General features: G+C 48.3%; 1 protein-coding gene across 6 annotated transcripts in view; it reads left to right on the top strand.

Annotated features, from left to right (window-relative positions):
• The window catches only part of CACNA1D (calcium voltage-gated channel subunit alpha1 D), a 299,481-nt gene that overhangs the window by 278,806 nt on the left and 3,954 nt on the right, over positions 1 to 16,721 (top strand). For all 6 annotated transcript variants that reach the window (XM_039867427.1, XM_039867426.1, XM_039867431.1 and 3 more), the window contains 5 exons: positions 8,056 to 8,172; positions 8,879 to 9,246; positions 11,151 to 11,300; positions 12,762 to 12,925; positions 15,690 to 15,811. In XM_039867427.1, coding sequence (XP_039723361.1) covers positions 8,056 to 8,172; positions 8,879 to 9,246; positions 11,151 to 11,300; positions 12,762 to 12,925; positions 15,690 to 15,811 — 921 coding nt within the window. The remainder of the gene's footprint in view (positions 1 to 8,055; positions 8,173 to 8,878; positions 9,247 to 11,150; positions 11,301 to 12,761; positions 12,926 to 15,689; positions 15,812 to 16,721) is intronic.

Raw genomic sequence — 16,721 nt, 5'->3', positions numbered from 1 at the left:
GTGATTGTAAAGCACTTTGAACGTATAATTGCTTATTAAGACTACAACAATAATAATATCGTATGCCTGTTTACTACCAGAACTTTAAGAAATTCCTGTTTTTCTTTAACTCTTCCGTTCTGTACTGTAGTGATTTTATTGAGAAAGAGAATTCTCCCCTTTTTAAGATATCATGGGAATGCATAAAGACGTAAACAGAGGTAACTCTTCCAGGTTGGGTTTTCACGTCTTACGAGCAGGAGATTTTTGCCCAAGGAGTTGCTTCATGAGGGCCTCCCTCCTGAAATGCTCAGCTGATTCCAAGCACTGGTTGAGGAGCCTGTACATCTGATACCGAGACTAAGATGCCCAAAGGAGCCAATTTGAGTTTTAAAGTCAATATTCAAAACTAACCGTAGTGTAAAAACTCGACGTTTCTGAAGGGAATATAGAGGAAAGAAGGCTTATTGGCCCCTGTTGCCTGCCCTGGTCTCGGTAGACTGGTGGCTGCGTGTGTGGGTGCTTGTGGGGGCGTGGAGAAGGAGGTAGAGAGAGCCAGCCGAATGCAAGGAAGCCTCCTCCTGGCTGTGCTCACCGAAGACCAGGCAGAGCAGGGAAGCAGTGCCACCAGTGGGAAGAGCATTACTAGTGGAAGTCCTGCAGGCCGATCCTGTGTATCACTGACGGGGTCCCTCTCAGCCTTGAGGTCTGTTCTAGTGATGTCTTTTGTGCTGTGATCTTTGCCCTTTGGCCCAAATGGCTCATGATACCAACTGGTCTGACCTGCCTGGACCTAAGTGGACTTTCTGGCCTCACTATGGAAATGGGCTCAGCTCCCAATTCTACTCCCACATGTGCAGACTGTAGTTAAGTCTAGGAGCTCATAGTAGGTTTTATGGATTCTCACCGCAGAGTTCCTGAGGCCCGAGACCAGGTTTGACTTCTTCACACAGCACCGTGGCTGGCGATGTGGGGATGGGGTTGAAAGCTGGCTGGCAAACTCCAGTATGGTTGGACCCCTTGTGAAGATGTTGAGTCTGTACCTGCTAGTTAATAACTGTGACTCCCCAGCACCTTGAGTCTCCCCACTTCGCCAGCATCCTGGCCTCTCTCCTGACCCTTCTGTGATCCAGCAGCTAAAGGGCTAATGCCTGGTGTAATGGGGGCCTCCAGGACCCTGCCCACTTCTGCTCTGATTGGGTCATGCCTGTGATGGTACACCATATTAAGAATGTGGTGTACCATCCCTGCAAAGGAAGCTGGTCAGCCCTGTGGGCAGTCCCAGACCACACAAATGATCCCTGTTTGTTTCCGACCCATCCTGATGTCAGATTTATTAAACACTGAAGGATAGTACACTCTCACCCCACTGCCTGTGTTACCTTGGTCTCAAAGGGCCATTGCGACCAGCTGTCTTCTAGATCTAAGTTTCCATATGCCAGACCTTTAGCAGAACAGCCCCAAGCAATTCCCATGGCCGGTGTTTCCACATGTCTTTCTTCACAGTTCTTCTAAATAAGTCAGAACTGGAAAGTAGTAACTTTCTAGATGGTACTTAGGAAATGGTTTAAATGAAATGAGAATTTTTCCCCATATAGGCCTGGCTGTGTTTGCTGAGTCAAGCTGTGGTTTGTAGCCAAGGCCAGTTCATGAAAGACAACCAGCAATCATAGGGGCTGCCTCCGGCCTGCACTCAAAAGAAAAACAAGGCTTTCCTGAAACTCAGTTTACAGTCAAACTGCAGGCATCTCTGTCCTTTCTCCTAAAATTCCAGTGGAAGGGTATAGATTTAAATGTAGGAAAGTTATAGGAGTTGAGACCCAAGTTTATTATTTTAGAATCTTCACAGACTCACTCAGCAGACTTGGTACCTAAACCATGGTGCTACACAACATAGGTCATGAGAAACAGATGCAAGATCAGGCTCTTCTTCAATAGCTTACACTATGGTGTGACCCAATTAAAAATTAAATCCACAGGATTGCTGGGTACTGGATTCTGAAAAGCAGATCTTTCCCCTCTGAGAATAGTAATTATTATTTTCAGAAGTCTTTGAGAAGATAAAGTTACTGAAAAGGAGTTAAGGCAAGTTATATAGTAGCAAAAGGTTATAATTATTGTCACGTGTTATTGAATAGTATCCATCTAGTACTCCTCATTAGCCCAGAAATGTCAGCATTCGATTATCCATGGTAAGGAGCTTGCTAACACTAATGGTTCCAGGGTTGGATAGGTGCCTATGTGGATTTGTTCTCCCTGGCACATAGTAGACCTAGGAGAGATGGCAGTTTGGGTAACGGGAGAGAATGTCATTCTAAGACACAGTGAGGGCAGTCTGTTAAGACTTGCCAAAGGCTAGCTCAGGGATGCCCCGCGAAGGACATTTCTTCCCCAAATGGAGAAAGGTCAGTTCAAAACAGGAATCTTAGATGGGGTGAAGAATCCATTGCCTGAAGAAAGGATATTGTTGCCTGTCTGAAGATGGGTTATTAGCAGTTCTCAAGCTCTGGTCTCAGGACCCTTTTACACCCTGAAAAATTAATGAGGACCCCTATATAACAATATGTAGTGCATTAGAAATTTAAACTGAGAAATTTTAAAAATAGAATGTGCAAGCACAAAGATGCCAGAATGATGACATCATGCGCCCTCTGTGCTGGCATGAGAAAATGGAAGTGTACAAGGTAAAGAACATTCTGGTATTAGGCAGATGTCAATGACCGTATGGACCCCTGAAGGTGTCTCAGGGAGCCCCAGAGTCCCTGGACCACACTTTGAGAACTGCTGCTTGAGGGGAAGGATCCTAAATCTCCCCTAAAGGAAAAGGGTGCTTTAGCCTTTTTATGATCTCCCTGGTTAAAGAGCCTCTTGTGTATAACACTGTCCTTAACTTGAACTTTTCTTTCCCTCCCAGGCCCCTTCCCAGTCCCAACCCATTCACCTAGACACGGAGCTGCCTGTGTCCCTAGTGTCCAGCTAGGTTCAGACAGAGTTTTGCCCTGCATGGTCACGTCTCACTGCCTGTGCTGATTTGGAGGAATCTGAAATAGGGCATGACAGACAATATTTTTAAAGGTCTTGGTTCCTCAGATTGGCACAACTGAAACAAGGCTGTGTGCCAAGCAGAGGATCAGTTTCAGGGGCATCATGTGACTGTTTGTCATTTTTACGTTGACTTAGTGATACAAGAGCTTTGCTAAGTTAGTTGAAAGAAGGTTAACCTTGATTGGATGGTACCCACAGCCATGTGGGGTCATGATCATGAATGAATGTATGATTGAAGCTTGATCCCAGCACTCTTTTCTGTAGACCCAACGACCTCGCCTTGGTGGTGATTGAGGTGAGGCTAGCATGGTGTCACAGGAACCACAGGCCTGGGAGTTTGGGCAGGGCACTTAAATAAATAAATGAGAATAAGCTTGGCCCACCTACCCTCCCTGCCAGGATGTAGTAGGATAAAGTATGTGAGATTAAAATGACAGGTACAAAGATGGATCAGAATAGTAGTCACAGTTTATAGCTTCTGCCAAGCCTAAATTTAAAGTAATACTCTCTCTGTTATCAGGAAATTGGCAAGAATTCCCCTGATTCTGGTGTTAAAACTACAGCCAAGAATCAAAGTAGACCTAAAACTGATAGCTCTGTCAGATTATTTGCAGGGAAATGCCACAGATCAAAATTTAAGGTAATTTTTTTTAAATATTCTTTTATTTTTCAAAGAGATGGTAACAAACGTGTTATATACAGCTGAATGCAACCCCAAGAGTGACTTGCGGGGTAGCGTTACAGCTGATTTTTCAGTGAGGGTTGGAATCACCATGGATGACTCATGGAGCATCGTGCTTATGATTCTAACCTTTAATATATAACTCAAGGACTGTTCATAACAGACATAAAGGCCACACCATTACATTTTCCCTAGAGTAAAACAATGACAAAAGAAGGGGTGTACCCATGTGTGATGTGTGCATGCAGAGGAGGCGGGGGACAGCTCGTAGCTGAGCACATTTATTCTATAAGAACTTAATCTCCGGATTTTTCTTCTAAGGGAGGCAGTCTAAAATCATCCAGCTGATTGGGCAGGGGCTGAATCCTGCCGAAGGGTTAACCAGAACTTGCCTGACCAGGGCCAGCCAGCCCTGGCTGAGCGAAACCTGCCTGTGATAGAAAACAGGCTCTGCCAAGCGAAGGCTCTTTGGCTGGAGTCTGAAAGCCTGGCATTCACTTCTGAAGATGAATGGTCCGACCCAGTCCCGACTGGAGGCTCACATCTCTTATCTCCACTGTTACAGTGTAGGTTCAGGAGGGGTTTGTGCATGCTTGCCGTGGTTCTGAGAGCTGGCAGATGACTGGTGTGTCTGATGGAGCTAACTTAGGGAGACAGGCAGAGAAAGCATTGCAAATGCACCCAGGTAGGAAAACCCTAACCCTAAAAGAGGGGAAGAGAAAGGAATGTAAATGGACGTTCATATTTGATGTGAAAATATCATAATTTTATGCTATTGCTTCAGAAATATTTAGAGAGATTTTATAGTTTGTGTTTTTTTTTTGTATGACTTAATCACTCAATAGAGTAAATATCTATAAAATTCCAATTAAATGGTGTCTAAAATTTAAAGCAGCAGTCTACAGGCAAAGCGCCATTTCTTTTTTAATAAAAAAAAAATATTTATGATAACATCTAGCATTTAAAAATTGACCAGAAACTTGGCTTGATTCTGTTTAATATTTTATATGATTGGACATCTTAAATCAATACTGTTTATATTTTATAGCAATTCTGTGTTTATTCAAAACCATAGTTCTACTGTGATGTTAACGGAATGACTTTATATGGCTTTCATTGTGTTGGTTTAAGTGCTATGACCACATTTCAACTTAAAATAGTATTTTGCTGATACAGTTAGACACAGATATGAAATATGAAAGAATAGATAATTTTACTGATTATAAAGTGTTTATTTCAAGAAAAAAATGTTCTTTTTTCAAGGATTTAAGATAGTTTTCTGAATTTGGGGGGATTGGAACTTGTGCCTATGGAATTAATTTTTGGAGCAGCCTAAGCTACCTTTTAGCTTGATATGTGTGCTAGAAAATTTTCATTATCATGTTTTGTGATATGTAATAAATTCAGGGTGCTGTGCTTAAGCCTCGTTTCAACTTTAGGAACATCTGTTTCCCTCATTCCAAACCCTGGCAGACAACCCTACCCCTGGTGTCCCCCTACCTGCCCATCTTTCCCCAGATCCCATGTGAAAGAGTAAAGTCAGTCCCTGACTCTTAGAAGGTGTGTTTCTTCTTGCGTGGAGCAAGCAAAATATAATCATGATTTCTAAGCCTCTGCTTTCCTGTCTGGGAAGAGTGATGCTTTCTCTCCTTCTTTGATGTCTCTTTAATAAATATGTTGTCATTATTTGTCTTTGGAAATGGCCTCTTGGTCCATCTCTCAATTTTTTCCATGATTTATGTTGCAAACAAACTCTCTGTCCTGTGTCTGTTCACTGCACTCTCCTACTCTTGTGTATCATCGACGATGTGCTGGAGACAGTTTTTGTTTTTATTATGCAATTATGTTATATGTGTATTTCAGTGAAATGTCAACCCGTAAACAGGATGATGTTAAAAATTATCCAAATAAATAGTTTTCTATTTCTTTTAATCAGGTCTAGTCCAATCAGTTGAATGACAGTGAACAAGATTATCTATTGTTATTTAAACTCAGTGTTCTTGGCCCATGCTGCCACATGACACAGATTAATATGCGTCATTTACCTAGGGGTGTTGACTTAGTGCATCATCACCTATGTTTGTTTGGTGGGGACAGCTGCAGGTGTCTCAAATTTGGTCTCTTGTTTGGGGGCATCAGATATGCAACAGCCTTTTCTCCCCAGGGATCCAAAATCAGCCTTGAACATGACCTTAGCTTATCTTCCCTTAATAATTGTGCCCTCGAAAATGCTGAATGAATGCAGGCTGTTTAATATTACTGGGCTCGACCTTTCTACACATGCCTGTAGCTCTGCTGCCTAAGACCTTTCACCCAACTTGACATTAGGCTTGTCTTGATGTTTCCGTGAGAATGGCAGGTGGATCCACCTCCGAGCCAGGTGATTCCCTGGGCTCAGATGTGCTGGACTTGGGGATCCCGAGAGAGGGAATGTGTGTGTGTGTGCGCGCGCGTCAGAGTGAAAGAGAGTCATGTACATGTGTGTACATGTGTGTGTGCATGTGTGTGCACATGTGCGTGTATGTGCATCTTGTGCCTGTGATCAGAGGGATGAGTGAGAGGCAGCCTCACTGACACACCATGAACTGTTCTGGGTTTGGCCTTGGGACATGTGTGTCTTTCCCCTATAAGACCACAGCATTCCTAGGTAGAAACCTTACAATTTTGACTCGGGCAGCTCTCACCCCTACAACTCATGAAATGTAAATACCTGCTGATCCTCTATTCAAAGACTGGTTCGAAGCAGACCCAGGCTTGTGTGCCACCTTTCATTTCATAGGCTGAGTGCTATTATGGAGGAGGCCATTTTCAAGAGAGCCCATTGGGAATTTCCCATACAACTTAACATTCTAAATTAACGTCACCACCACTGGTGTCTGCAGAAGATGAGTCTGAGCATTCCCACACCAGTAGGCCCAGCCCTACTGGATCTGGCCAGACTGTGGCCCCCGTCCCCTCCCCTCCCCGCCCCCCTTGCCACTGCTGGGCATATCTCAAGTATGGTCATCACTTTTTGTCTATCTCCTATGCCTACCCACTGCTGGGGGCTATGGAGGAAGGACAAGGAAGTGGTCCCCTCCCCTGACAACTCATACTTGGCCCAGGTCTCCTCTGTAGACCGTCCTGATGTTGGAATGTTAGCTGCAGATGGAGACCTGCAGAGCCAGGTTGCAGACATTCTCCAAGCCTTTAGTGGCTGCTTCGTTTGCAGACAGACTGACAGTAATTGAGGGGGTGCCGGTCAGGTACAAACAGGTGGCCTTAGACCTGGGGCGGGGAGGAAATGCCTCTTTCAGATGTGTTTTTATGAGAAAGAATAAAGTAGCTATTACTGTCCTTATTAGTCCGAGTCAGCATGCTATTTTTTTTCATATTGATGGTCAAAACATCATAGTTTTCTCAGAGCCAGTGACTACACCTTCCCCATATATAGTTCCTAAGCATCTCAAAACTTTCTCTAAAGAAGCAGGGAAAATTGGAAAGCCTCTCTCAGGCCCTGTCCCAATGGAGTCTAGGACCGAAGGTAAGGAAGGCCAGCTGTGAGGGCCTCAGGGGAATGCAGAATGTCTGTGAGGGGCCTGGAGGGGTCAGCTTATAGCTCTCATATTGCCTCCAGAGGCTGGTGAGCCCCTTTCAATGTGTTGTGGTCTTCAAGAGGATGAACTGACCGTTGGCAAGTTCTCAGCCTGAGCACAGGCTACAAGCCAGGGTACCATAGATGGCCACAGAGGCTGGCACTGCACAGCAGCCCAGGTCTGTGTGGGTGTCAGTCCATTTTGTCACGGTCCTGAGTGTGCTGTTGGCTGCGGTGTGTTGTGTCACTTCCTCGTTCCCATGGCTTTTTAGCGGAATCAGTGGCCCAATGGCTACTTGGTCTGCTTGCCCTCTGGCACTTGTGCCTCAGCTTCCTCATCCTGGACAAAGCCAGTGAGTCCTTGCCACCTTCCTAGTAGAAAAGCAAGCCAGGCCCGGCCCCCTCCCTGTGTGGGGCTCTGCAGGACCTCCTTCCATAGACTGTCATTTAGACATGGGCTCTTGGCCAAGGCAGACCTAGTACTCATAACCAGGCACTGTTCCCTGCAAGTGGGAGTATTTGAAACGGAGTTTCCTGGGTTGAGGGTCTTAAGCATCCCAGCCTAGGACCATCTTGTACCTCTGACCATATCATACAACCCCAAAGCTGCAGGGCCTCCTTTAGTTACATTCAAACAAGCGGTCAGTTCCCCAGGCTATCCTTTGAAGAAACCTACCCCTCCCACAGCTGAATCAGGCAGGAGCAAAGCCAGGATCCAGACCGGGCTCAGGGCGCCCGTGTTGTCTAATCTGTTTTGCCATTTTCATTGATCTAGGCGGGATTAAGGACACTGCATGACATCGGGCCAGAAATCCGGCGTGCTATATCATGTGATTTGCAAGATGACGAGCCCGAGGAAACAAAAGGAGAGGAAGAGGAAGATGTATTCAAAGTAATTATTCCACGCACAGCTTACACACTGGCCGCTTGGAAATAGTGGGGCAGGACTCCAGTTTGGGCAGTTAATGATCCACAAAAGAGCCTGGAGAATGCAAACCAGCCCCAGAGCCTAGCGGGGCTTGTGGGCCATGCACTTGCCCCAGCAGACCCTCCCCATTCACCAATACCTCTTCTAAGGCCAGGCCTGCCCTTCCAGAGCTTGTTCCTCTGCCCCATGCTGACAGCTTCCAAGGAGCTTGGCCACAGCCACTGGCCGGTGTGGATGGGCATCCTGGGTGCTTCTGGCAGCTGCTTGCCTGCACTAACCCCTTCTTCCCTGGGCCAGCTCTTTGATCTGCCAGCTGGCCCCAGACCCCCAGCCCAAAGAGCATGCCCGCCACCCAACCTCAACTGCCGGGGCTGCCAACCAGCCCTGCTGGCTCTAAGTCACCTCAACTTGGAGCAACTGGAAGAGCATACTCAAGTGACAGCTGAGAGCTTACTCCCTGGCTCAGGAATCTGTAACTTTCCTCATTTCAGGGGGACCAGCTGCCACACAGACACATTCACCCCGATCACTGAGACCCTCGGGTTGTTTTCCAGGGATCCTATGGAGCTTACCTAGAATTTGTTTTTCATGTAGAAAAAGTTACCTAACATAGCTAGCCTGCATCAAATACTTGTTAAATTACCTGGTGTTGTCTCCCATTATTTTGCAGAGAAATGGTGCCCTGCTTGGAAACCATGTCAATCATGTTAATAGTGATAGGAGAGATTCCCTTCAGCAGACCAATACCACCCACCGTCCCCTGCATGTCCAAAGGCCTTCAATTCCACCTGCAAGTGATACTGAGAAACCGCTGTTTCCTCCAGCAGGAAATTCGGTGTGTCATAACCATCATAACCATAATTCCATAGGAAAGCAAGTTCCCAGCTCAACAAATGCCAATCTCAATAATGCCAATATGTCCAAAGCTGCCCCTGGAAAGCGGCCCAGCATTGGGAACCTTGAGCATGTGTCTGAAAATGGGCATCATTCCTCCCACAAGCATGACCATGAGCCTCAAAGAAGGTCCAGTATTAAAAGGTAACCTTTAAAACGTGTTTGCACTTGGTAATGTCCTCCTTGCCCCCCATGCTCTGGCACATGAGCAGGAAATGCCCAGTAGACATTTGCAATTGAAACTGTGAGTGCCACGAGGTCATGGCCTCTTTGGGCCGTAGCCACATGATGACCCTGAAGGATAAAGGGCCACCTGCCATCCAATATCCTGCTATATGAGACACCCCTTCAAATGGCAGCAGCTGCAAACTCTACCCTCTCCCATTGTGCCAACGTACTGTGGGACAGGGGTTGGCAAACCTTTTCTGTAGAGGGCTGGATGGTGGATATTTTAGGCTTTGGGCACCATATGGTCTATTGTAGCTACTCAACTCTGCTACTGTAGCAAAAAAGCAGCCACAGACAATATGTAAATGCGTGGGTGCGGCTGTGTCCCGATGAAACTTCATTTTTAGACACTAAAATGTGAACATCACAGGTGATGAAATATTTTTCTTCTTTTGATTTTTTTTTCAATCCTTTAAAAATGTAAAAACCCTCCATAGCTCGTGGGTCACACAGAAACAGGTCGCAGCCAGAGTCTGGCCTGTGACCTGTAGTTTGCCAAACCCTGCTCTAGGAAGTAGCCTGATAACTGCATTTTAAATTTTGCTGGAAATATTTAACTTTTATCTTCTCCCTCCCTCCCTTGTTTTGCCTTTCCTGGATAGAACCCGCTATTATGAAACTTACATTAGGTATGTGCTCATTGCCTATGTTTGTGTGTTAAATACTGTGTATTATAAGTGTGACCAATTGGCCTCTCTGAATGCGGAGAGATGAAAAGTTCCTTTGAGCCAACTATGATATTATGGCTCAGGAGTCAGAGGTAGTGGCTTTCTGCATAGATGGTTACCGCCCAAGAATTGATATTCACGTGTCAGGAGCCCACAGACTAGCCTCTGCAGGCCTCAGAATGGACTTGGGAGAGCCTGCTGTGCACTCCTGGTACCCGGGCCTGTGAAGGTGGGCAATGCCTACTGCTTTCTGGGGTCAGGCCTCTTCTGGGCCTTGGTAAAAGCATGACCCCAACCTTCTGAAGACCAAGGACCAGGTCTTCTTTGCTTCCCATGAAGCCCTCAGCACATGCATCGTATTCTGCTCCCCATTTGCTGAACCTGGTTGAACTGTGGGCAGGCTGGTTATTTTCTTGGTGATGGGGAGGATAGGTGTGCTGGTTTAATTACATCAAGTGAAATCTTGAGCTGGAGGAGAGCAGGGAAAGAGTGAAGAACTCGGAGGGAGCACAGGCCTCTCACTGGAGAGAGGTGATGTCACAGAGCCTGGCTGGTTTTCCGAGGATGGAGGCCAGGTCTGCAGGGTTTCAGGGAGACATTGCGACAGTCCTGGGGCAGAAGGCATTCTTTGAAAACTTGGCAGGTATTGTTCATGAGAGTCTCCAAAACCCTTGCCCCCCTTACTGGGTCAGATGCAGTGGAAAGTTGGTGGGAAGGGAACTTCTTTGTTCTAGGCTCTGAAGTCACATGGGGCCTGGGTGGGAAGAAGCAGGGATCAGAATAGGTGGCCCGGGAGCCCAGAATCTTTTTCCCAGGACTACCAATCATTGCAGGACTCTAGGCCCATTTTCTTATTCTGTTCCCCAAATTATATCTACTCCTTTGGCTCCAAGGCCCTGGGCGCCAGCATGTGCAAGATACCGAGACAGGAGCTCCTCCTGGTGCACACACGTGTACACCGCTCCCCTCCCCCCACCCCCCTGCCACACACACTATTACTAGAGGCCTTAACAGTCCAGTCCTGCTTGAGGCAGGTGTGTCCAGGGATTAGCCAAGAACGCATCTGGCAGGGGTGCTGGCTGCATGCAGAGGCATGGCTGCAAAATTGTCCGCCATCTGCCCAGGTGCTCAGGTTCTCCCACCCAACTGCAGGTCCGACTCAGGAGATGAGCAGTTCCCAACTATTTGCCGGGAAGACCCAGAGATACACAGCTACTTCAGGGACCCCCGCTGCTTGGGAGACCAGGAGTACTTCAGTGGGGAGGAATGCTACGAGGACGACAGCTCGCCAACTGAGAGCAGGTGAGCAGCTCTGTGGCGTGGGCTGACATTAGGAGGCCTGGCTATTTCACGTCCCTTGTGCTCTGCCACAGGCCGCCAGCAGCTGCTTTCAGGACTGCCCTGGAAAGCAAACCACGAGCACAGACTTCAGGCCAGAGGAAAAGTCAAAGCAGAAGAAACAGGGCCAGAGAGAGGTGGAGTAGATGCTGCTCTTTCAGGCCTGTCGACTTATTTCTACCAGGAGCTTGTGAGGCCTTTTAGTAAAGGTCCCAGAAATGAGAGCTGGGCCTGCCTCACGGAGGGTTAGCCCTTTCTATCAGTCCTTTGTCTCTTGAGAGATCTCTTTTTATTTCGTTAATGCTAATGCTCTGTCTGCAAGCCTGCAGCTTGGGTGGGATCTTCATGAACAACACTTTTTTCCCACTCCCATCAAGGACTCTTTCCTGGAGATGGGGACAAAAGGTCAGAGTGGCATCTCTCAACAGAGCTGCCTCTTCAGGCTTCTGTCCCAAAGAAAGAATGTTTGCAGTTAAAGGGGGCACTTTACTTTAGGACAAGTAGTAGGCAGTGCAGGGGGCCAAAGGCCACCTATCACCCTATTCTCTGTAAATTGCATCTCACCATGAACAAGTGGTCCATTGAAGTAGACGTGGTACTGCCATGAGGTCCCTCTGGCATCTGAGCTGTTAATAAATGTTAGCCTCGTATTCTAGGCAAGCCACAGCTGGACCCTCCCTCACCCTACCCTCTCCTAGTTCCTCCCTCGGGCTCCCTCAGTGCCTTATTTCTGGAACCACTGATTCTGACCAAATGGATTCTGACTTTCCTTCTTCAGGGCTATTGCTCCCACCATGTCCACCAGTTGGACGCCCTTTCCCACCTCTGCTGGCGTAATTCCACCCTCTCCTGAAGGGCCTGCTGCAAGGCTTTGCTTTTCATTTCCTGACTGAAATTGAAATGCCCACCCACCAAAAGCTCACAGAACCCACCCTCAGCTCCTCTCTTCTAGTGCTGACTTTCTCCAACTGCATTAGGCATCTCTGTGCAAGTAGTATTTGCTAATCTCCTGGAGTGTGGAGTGTGCTTCATGCATCTTTGTGTCCCTGGTGCCCAGCCCAGCACCTACCAGGGCAGGCATTCAGAAGAAGTGTCCTCAGGGAGGAAGTGAATGGGTGAAAGTCAAGCTTGCAGAAAATCTGCAATCTACATCTGACTTAGGTCTAAGGCTGCCTCAGTAAGAAGGAAACCACCAGCACCTCACTCATTACAGGCCTGACGTCCTGAACCAATCTGTAACAGCCCTTGCCCTCCATCTAGAATCTTCCGTGAAGCTTAAGACTGCTTTATTCTCAGCTAGTCCTACTGTGCCCAGGGAGGTAGGGAAAGGATTGTAGACATGGGTCTGTTTGAGCAAAGGGCTTGTTAACTAGTGACCCTTTCTCTCTGTCTCTCTCTGTCTCTCTCTGTCTTTTTGATCACCAGGCAAAACTACATTTACTACAACCGATACCCAGGCAGCAACTTGGACTTCGAGCGGCCCCGAGGCTACCATCACCCCCAAGGCTTCTTGGAGGACGATGACTCGCCCGTTGGCTATGATTCCCGGAGATCTCCAAGAAGACGTCTACTACCTCCCACCCCAACATGTGAGGCCAGATTTTTTGTTTGGGGTGAAGCTTCTCAGAAAACAGTGTGCCTCCCTCACCCAGCTCCAGAGTTTGCAGGGAAAGGCGATGATGGGCGTGGTCCTTCCATGTCGGGGATGGATCTGTAGCCCTCAAGACCAGCCCCTGCTTGGGGATCTTATTAGCTTTCCTTTCTTTCTCATCTGTATCCCATGTGGTAGAGTTCAAACCACTGCAGCACTGTTCTGGACTCTCTGAGAACAGAGAAAGACAGTATGGGCCCTGAAGTCACACAGCACAGAGCATCTGATGAGGGGTTTTTGTGAACCTCAGCATTGCCTTTGAGCCTGGGATCTCCTGAGAGATGAGCAAGACATGCACCATTGTTGTTGTCAGGCCCGCTCTATGGGTGGGGTAACCGACCCTCAGGGCAGAAGGGATCGGCCCATGTGCGGAGCTGGGTTTAGCCCAAGTCTCTTTGACCAAGGCCCATGTCTCTGATGGTGCAGTACCTGGGGATTCTTGGTGTCTGTCTTTCCTAAGTCCCCACCATGGTATTCTCCTCCTTTCTCCCTTCCTCACCCTCCTTTTATCTTAGCCTCCAGCCTGCTGGTGCCCTCTGCTCGCCGGGCAGGGTTTGGCCTTGGCGGTGACCTCCAGAGTAGGCGTTCCCATCCCGAGACTGGAGAATCCCATCCTGCTGAGGAGGGGCAGGAGCTGGATGCTCCCCTACCTGGTTTTCTTGTGCAGGGGGCATAACTGGTGCTGCCAGGAGATCTGGGTCACCTTCGGGCCAGGGAAAGAAATGCAGCAGTGGCCCCTGCCAGATCCTAGCTGGACAGTTTGATTTTGGACATGTGGTCATTTGGATCGAGGTTAAAGAATATCCTCTTCTGGTGTTTCTAAGGAATGAGGCATATTTTTGAGCAGTACTCTAATCAGTAACCAAAAATAGCCAAGACATATCGGCTCCAAGTCTACAGACTACATGCACAATAACAAGTGTGGTTAGGTGGCGCCTGGGGCCCTCTGTCTCTCTCCAGCTGTCATAGCCTTGCTGGGAAGTGTAATCAAACCCATTTCCATGGTTAATATTTAATGCACAGCCCTAAACACAGAGCAGTTCTGGTCTCCCTAAATACTGGTTGACGCACATGCAGGTTAGGCTGGGCGGAGGCCCCTTGTCCATATGAGTCCACTGCCCTCCTCAGGACCTCCCGTTGGTGGCCTCATTAATGCCCATCACTCACAGGTGCCACCCCAGGGAAGCTAGGAAGCTGAGCAGGCAAGAGCAGCTGCCCTCTTTATTTGTAAGGACAAATAAAATGTACTTTATTTGCTTCACTGCCCACCGGTTCAGACCTTGGGCAGGGAGAAAGTGGAACTCCTCAGCCTGTGTTCTCAGATTCAGTAGGACTACTTCCTCCATCAGAGACGGCCGTGCAGAGCAAACGAGATGACGGATGTATGTGGATCTATTTTCAAAACCGAACGGCACTATGTGAATGAGCGGGACGGAGGTTTTCCTTTCCCAGCTCAGCCTTGGGCCCCATCCATCTGATCCTAGGAGAATCCTAGAAGCTGTGTTGACAAGGGAGGCCCCTCCCCCTTAGAACATTGTTAAATTCTGCCCTTGCATGGTGCAGGGAGAAAAAGGCTGTCTGACGAGGACAGCAGCCGTTGCGCAGGTCTCTGTCCCAGGGAGGCAGCTCAACGAGGAGGCCCCAGCGTGCCCTGCCATGCGCATCAGGCCTGTGAGACCAGGATTGTCGTCTGTCTTGTTCCTCCCTATTGGGCAGTGACCTGCTTGGTCTTTGTGCACTTTAGGGGCAGGGCCCTCACAAAACCAGTTCCTGCGGCTTCCTGTGCAGTTCGAGGATGCCTGGGAGGGCTCCTCAGGCTGACATCTGCAGTTTCCAAAACAGGAATTTAAGGGTATGGAGTTTTAAGTATGCCCCGGAGCTTAGAAAGCTGAGGTCAAGAAAGGAGCTGCTGAAGTAGCTTGGCCACTCACTGCCTTGCAAACTATTGGTAGGGCTCCTGAAACACCTCCTCCTTCCTTGCAGGTGTTTTCAGTGGGAGGCCTCTGGCCCGTGCTTGGGGACCCAGAATTCAAACTGATCTCCTTTGCCTGGTACCCTGTGAAGCCGCAAGCTCTGGATCTCTTGTCACCACTCGACCTGTATATAAGCCTCTATTTAAAGTGGCTGTTAACAGGACAACTGCATTCTTTGAAGTTAGAGGTGTTCCTTTTTGTTCTGTCTTCAGTGCTAGGGAAGCTGGGTTTTTCCTAATGAAAGAATTTGGTTATTATCTGGTTGAGCTGATAGGGCGGGTAGCAAGTCACTCCCTTTACGACAGAGGGAAACACAGATGCACCTTGAGATACCTCAGCCCCCAGAGACACTTTAGATGTCTGGAAGGTGAGAATGGGGCAGTCAGTAAGCGTCTGTGGGATTCTAGAATGGATTGTGTACTTGTCTGAGATTCTGTATTTCCCACAAAGTGTGGGACCAGGGACTTTAAGTCAGAACAGCTGCCTCTGGCTGCCTTTAGCTCCTCCCCCTGAGAACAGGCAAGGTCTTTATAAGAAATCGACTTGCACTTTTTAAAAACATCCCTCAGTTGGGCTTATTCTGCATTTTCCCTCTCCAAGTTCTTTTTCTTGGACATATTTCTTGCTTCCTCCTGGGCTTTCTGCCACGCTTCCCGTGGGCCACTCTGACACCCGGGGTCCCGACAGACAACTTGCTTCACAACTGCACGGTATGTTTTGCCTTCTCAGCCCACCGAAGATCCTCCTTCAACTTCGAGTGCCTGCGTCGGCAGAGCAGTCAGGAGGAGGTCCCACCGTCCCCCACCTTCCCCCACCGCACGGCCCTGCCTCTGCACCTGATGCAGCAACAGGTGAGCTGGCCCACCCAGCCTTGCACCCACCCTATTGAATGGATAAGCAAACATCAGAGAGGGTAGGCGACACCCAAGCTCACACAGGAGGTAAGTGACCAAGTTAGCATTTGAATCCAAGGCTGCCAGCTTCCAAAGCGGGGCTGTCAGCCTAGGTACAGTCTTCTCCGCCATATCTATCCTCAGCGTTGAAGACAGGGCCTGGCACAATTCATGACCCAGGGAGTGGTGGTCGCTTGACTGACCCTGAACATTCAGCGCTGCCCTTTATTTGCTCTGAGAGGTTGTTTCTTCATTAAAACACATTTAAGGAGCCCTCTGTGAGCAGGGCCCTGTGGTCACGGGGGTGGGCGAGCCTCCGACCCTGCCCGCATGGGGTGTGTGGTCCAAGCAGAAAGACTTGTCCACAGTGTGGGCGACTGGACAGGATGGAGTGTGGGGCCAGAGCCCACTCACTAGGGCTTTGCCTCAGGGACAGAAACATAGTACTTTTTTTTCCTAAAAAGAGCACATCAGAGATTCTGTCCACTTATGTATGTGTGTGTTGGGAAGAGAGGTGGAGGGAGGTGGAGAGAAGGACATCATGCAGTATGCACCCAGTCTGTCAGTTTACAGAGCCAGCTCTTCTGGCAGGTTTCTCATCTGGAGTGTCCTCAGCGCATGAACACTAGCTACATTTCAGATTCTCTCTTCAGGTCTCTCTGCCAACTTTTTACTTTGCTGCCTTCAGTTTTTACGTTAGTTTTAATTTGTGTCCTGCTTTATCATGGAAGAAAGACAAACCTTGGGAAGGCCCAGGCCATCGAATGCCAAGAACCAAGTCTCCATGGGCATGTGCATGAAAAAATACCTTCGCCCTGCTGCCCTGCCCTGACCAAGCCCAGGTCCTTTCTGCGCTGGCTGGCTTTCG

This window comes from Pteropus medius, unplaced genomic scaffold, assembly GCF_902729225.1.
Source record: "Pteropus medius unplaced genomic scaffold, Ma_sr-lr_union100, whole genome shotgun sequence".
NCBI lineage: Eukaryota > Metazoa > Chordata > Mammalia > Chiroptera > Pteropodidae > Pteropus > Pteropus medius.
This window is presented reverse-complemented; position numbering and strand designations above follow the sequence as displayed.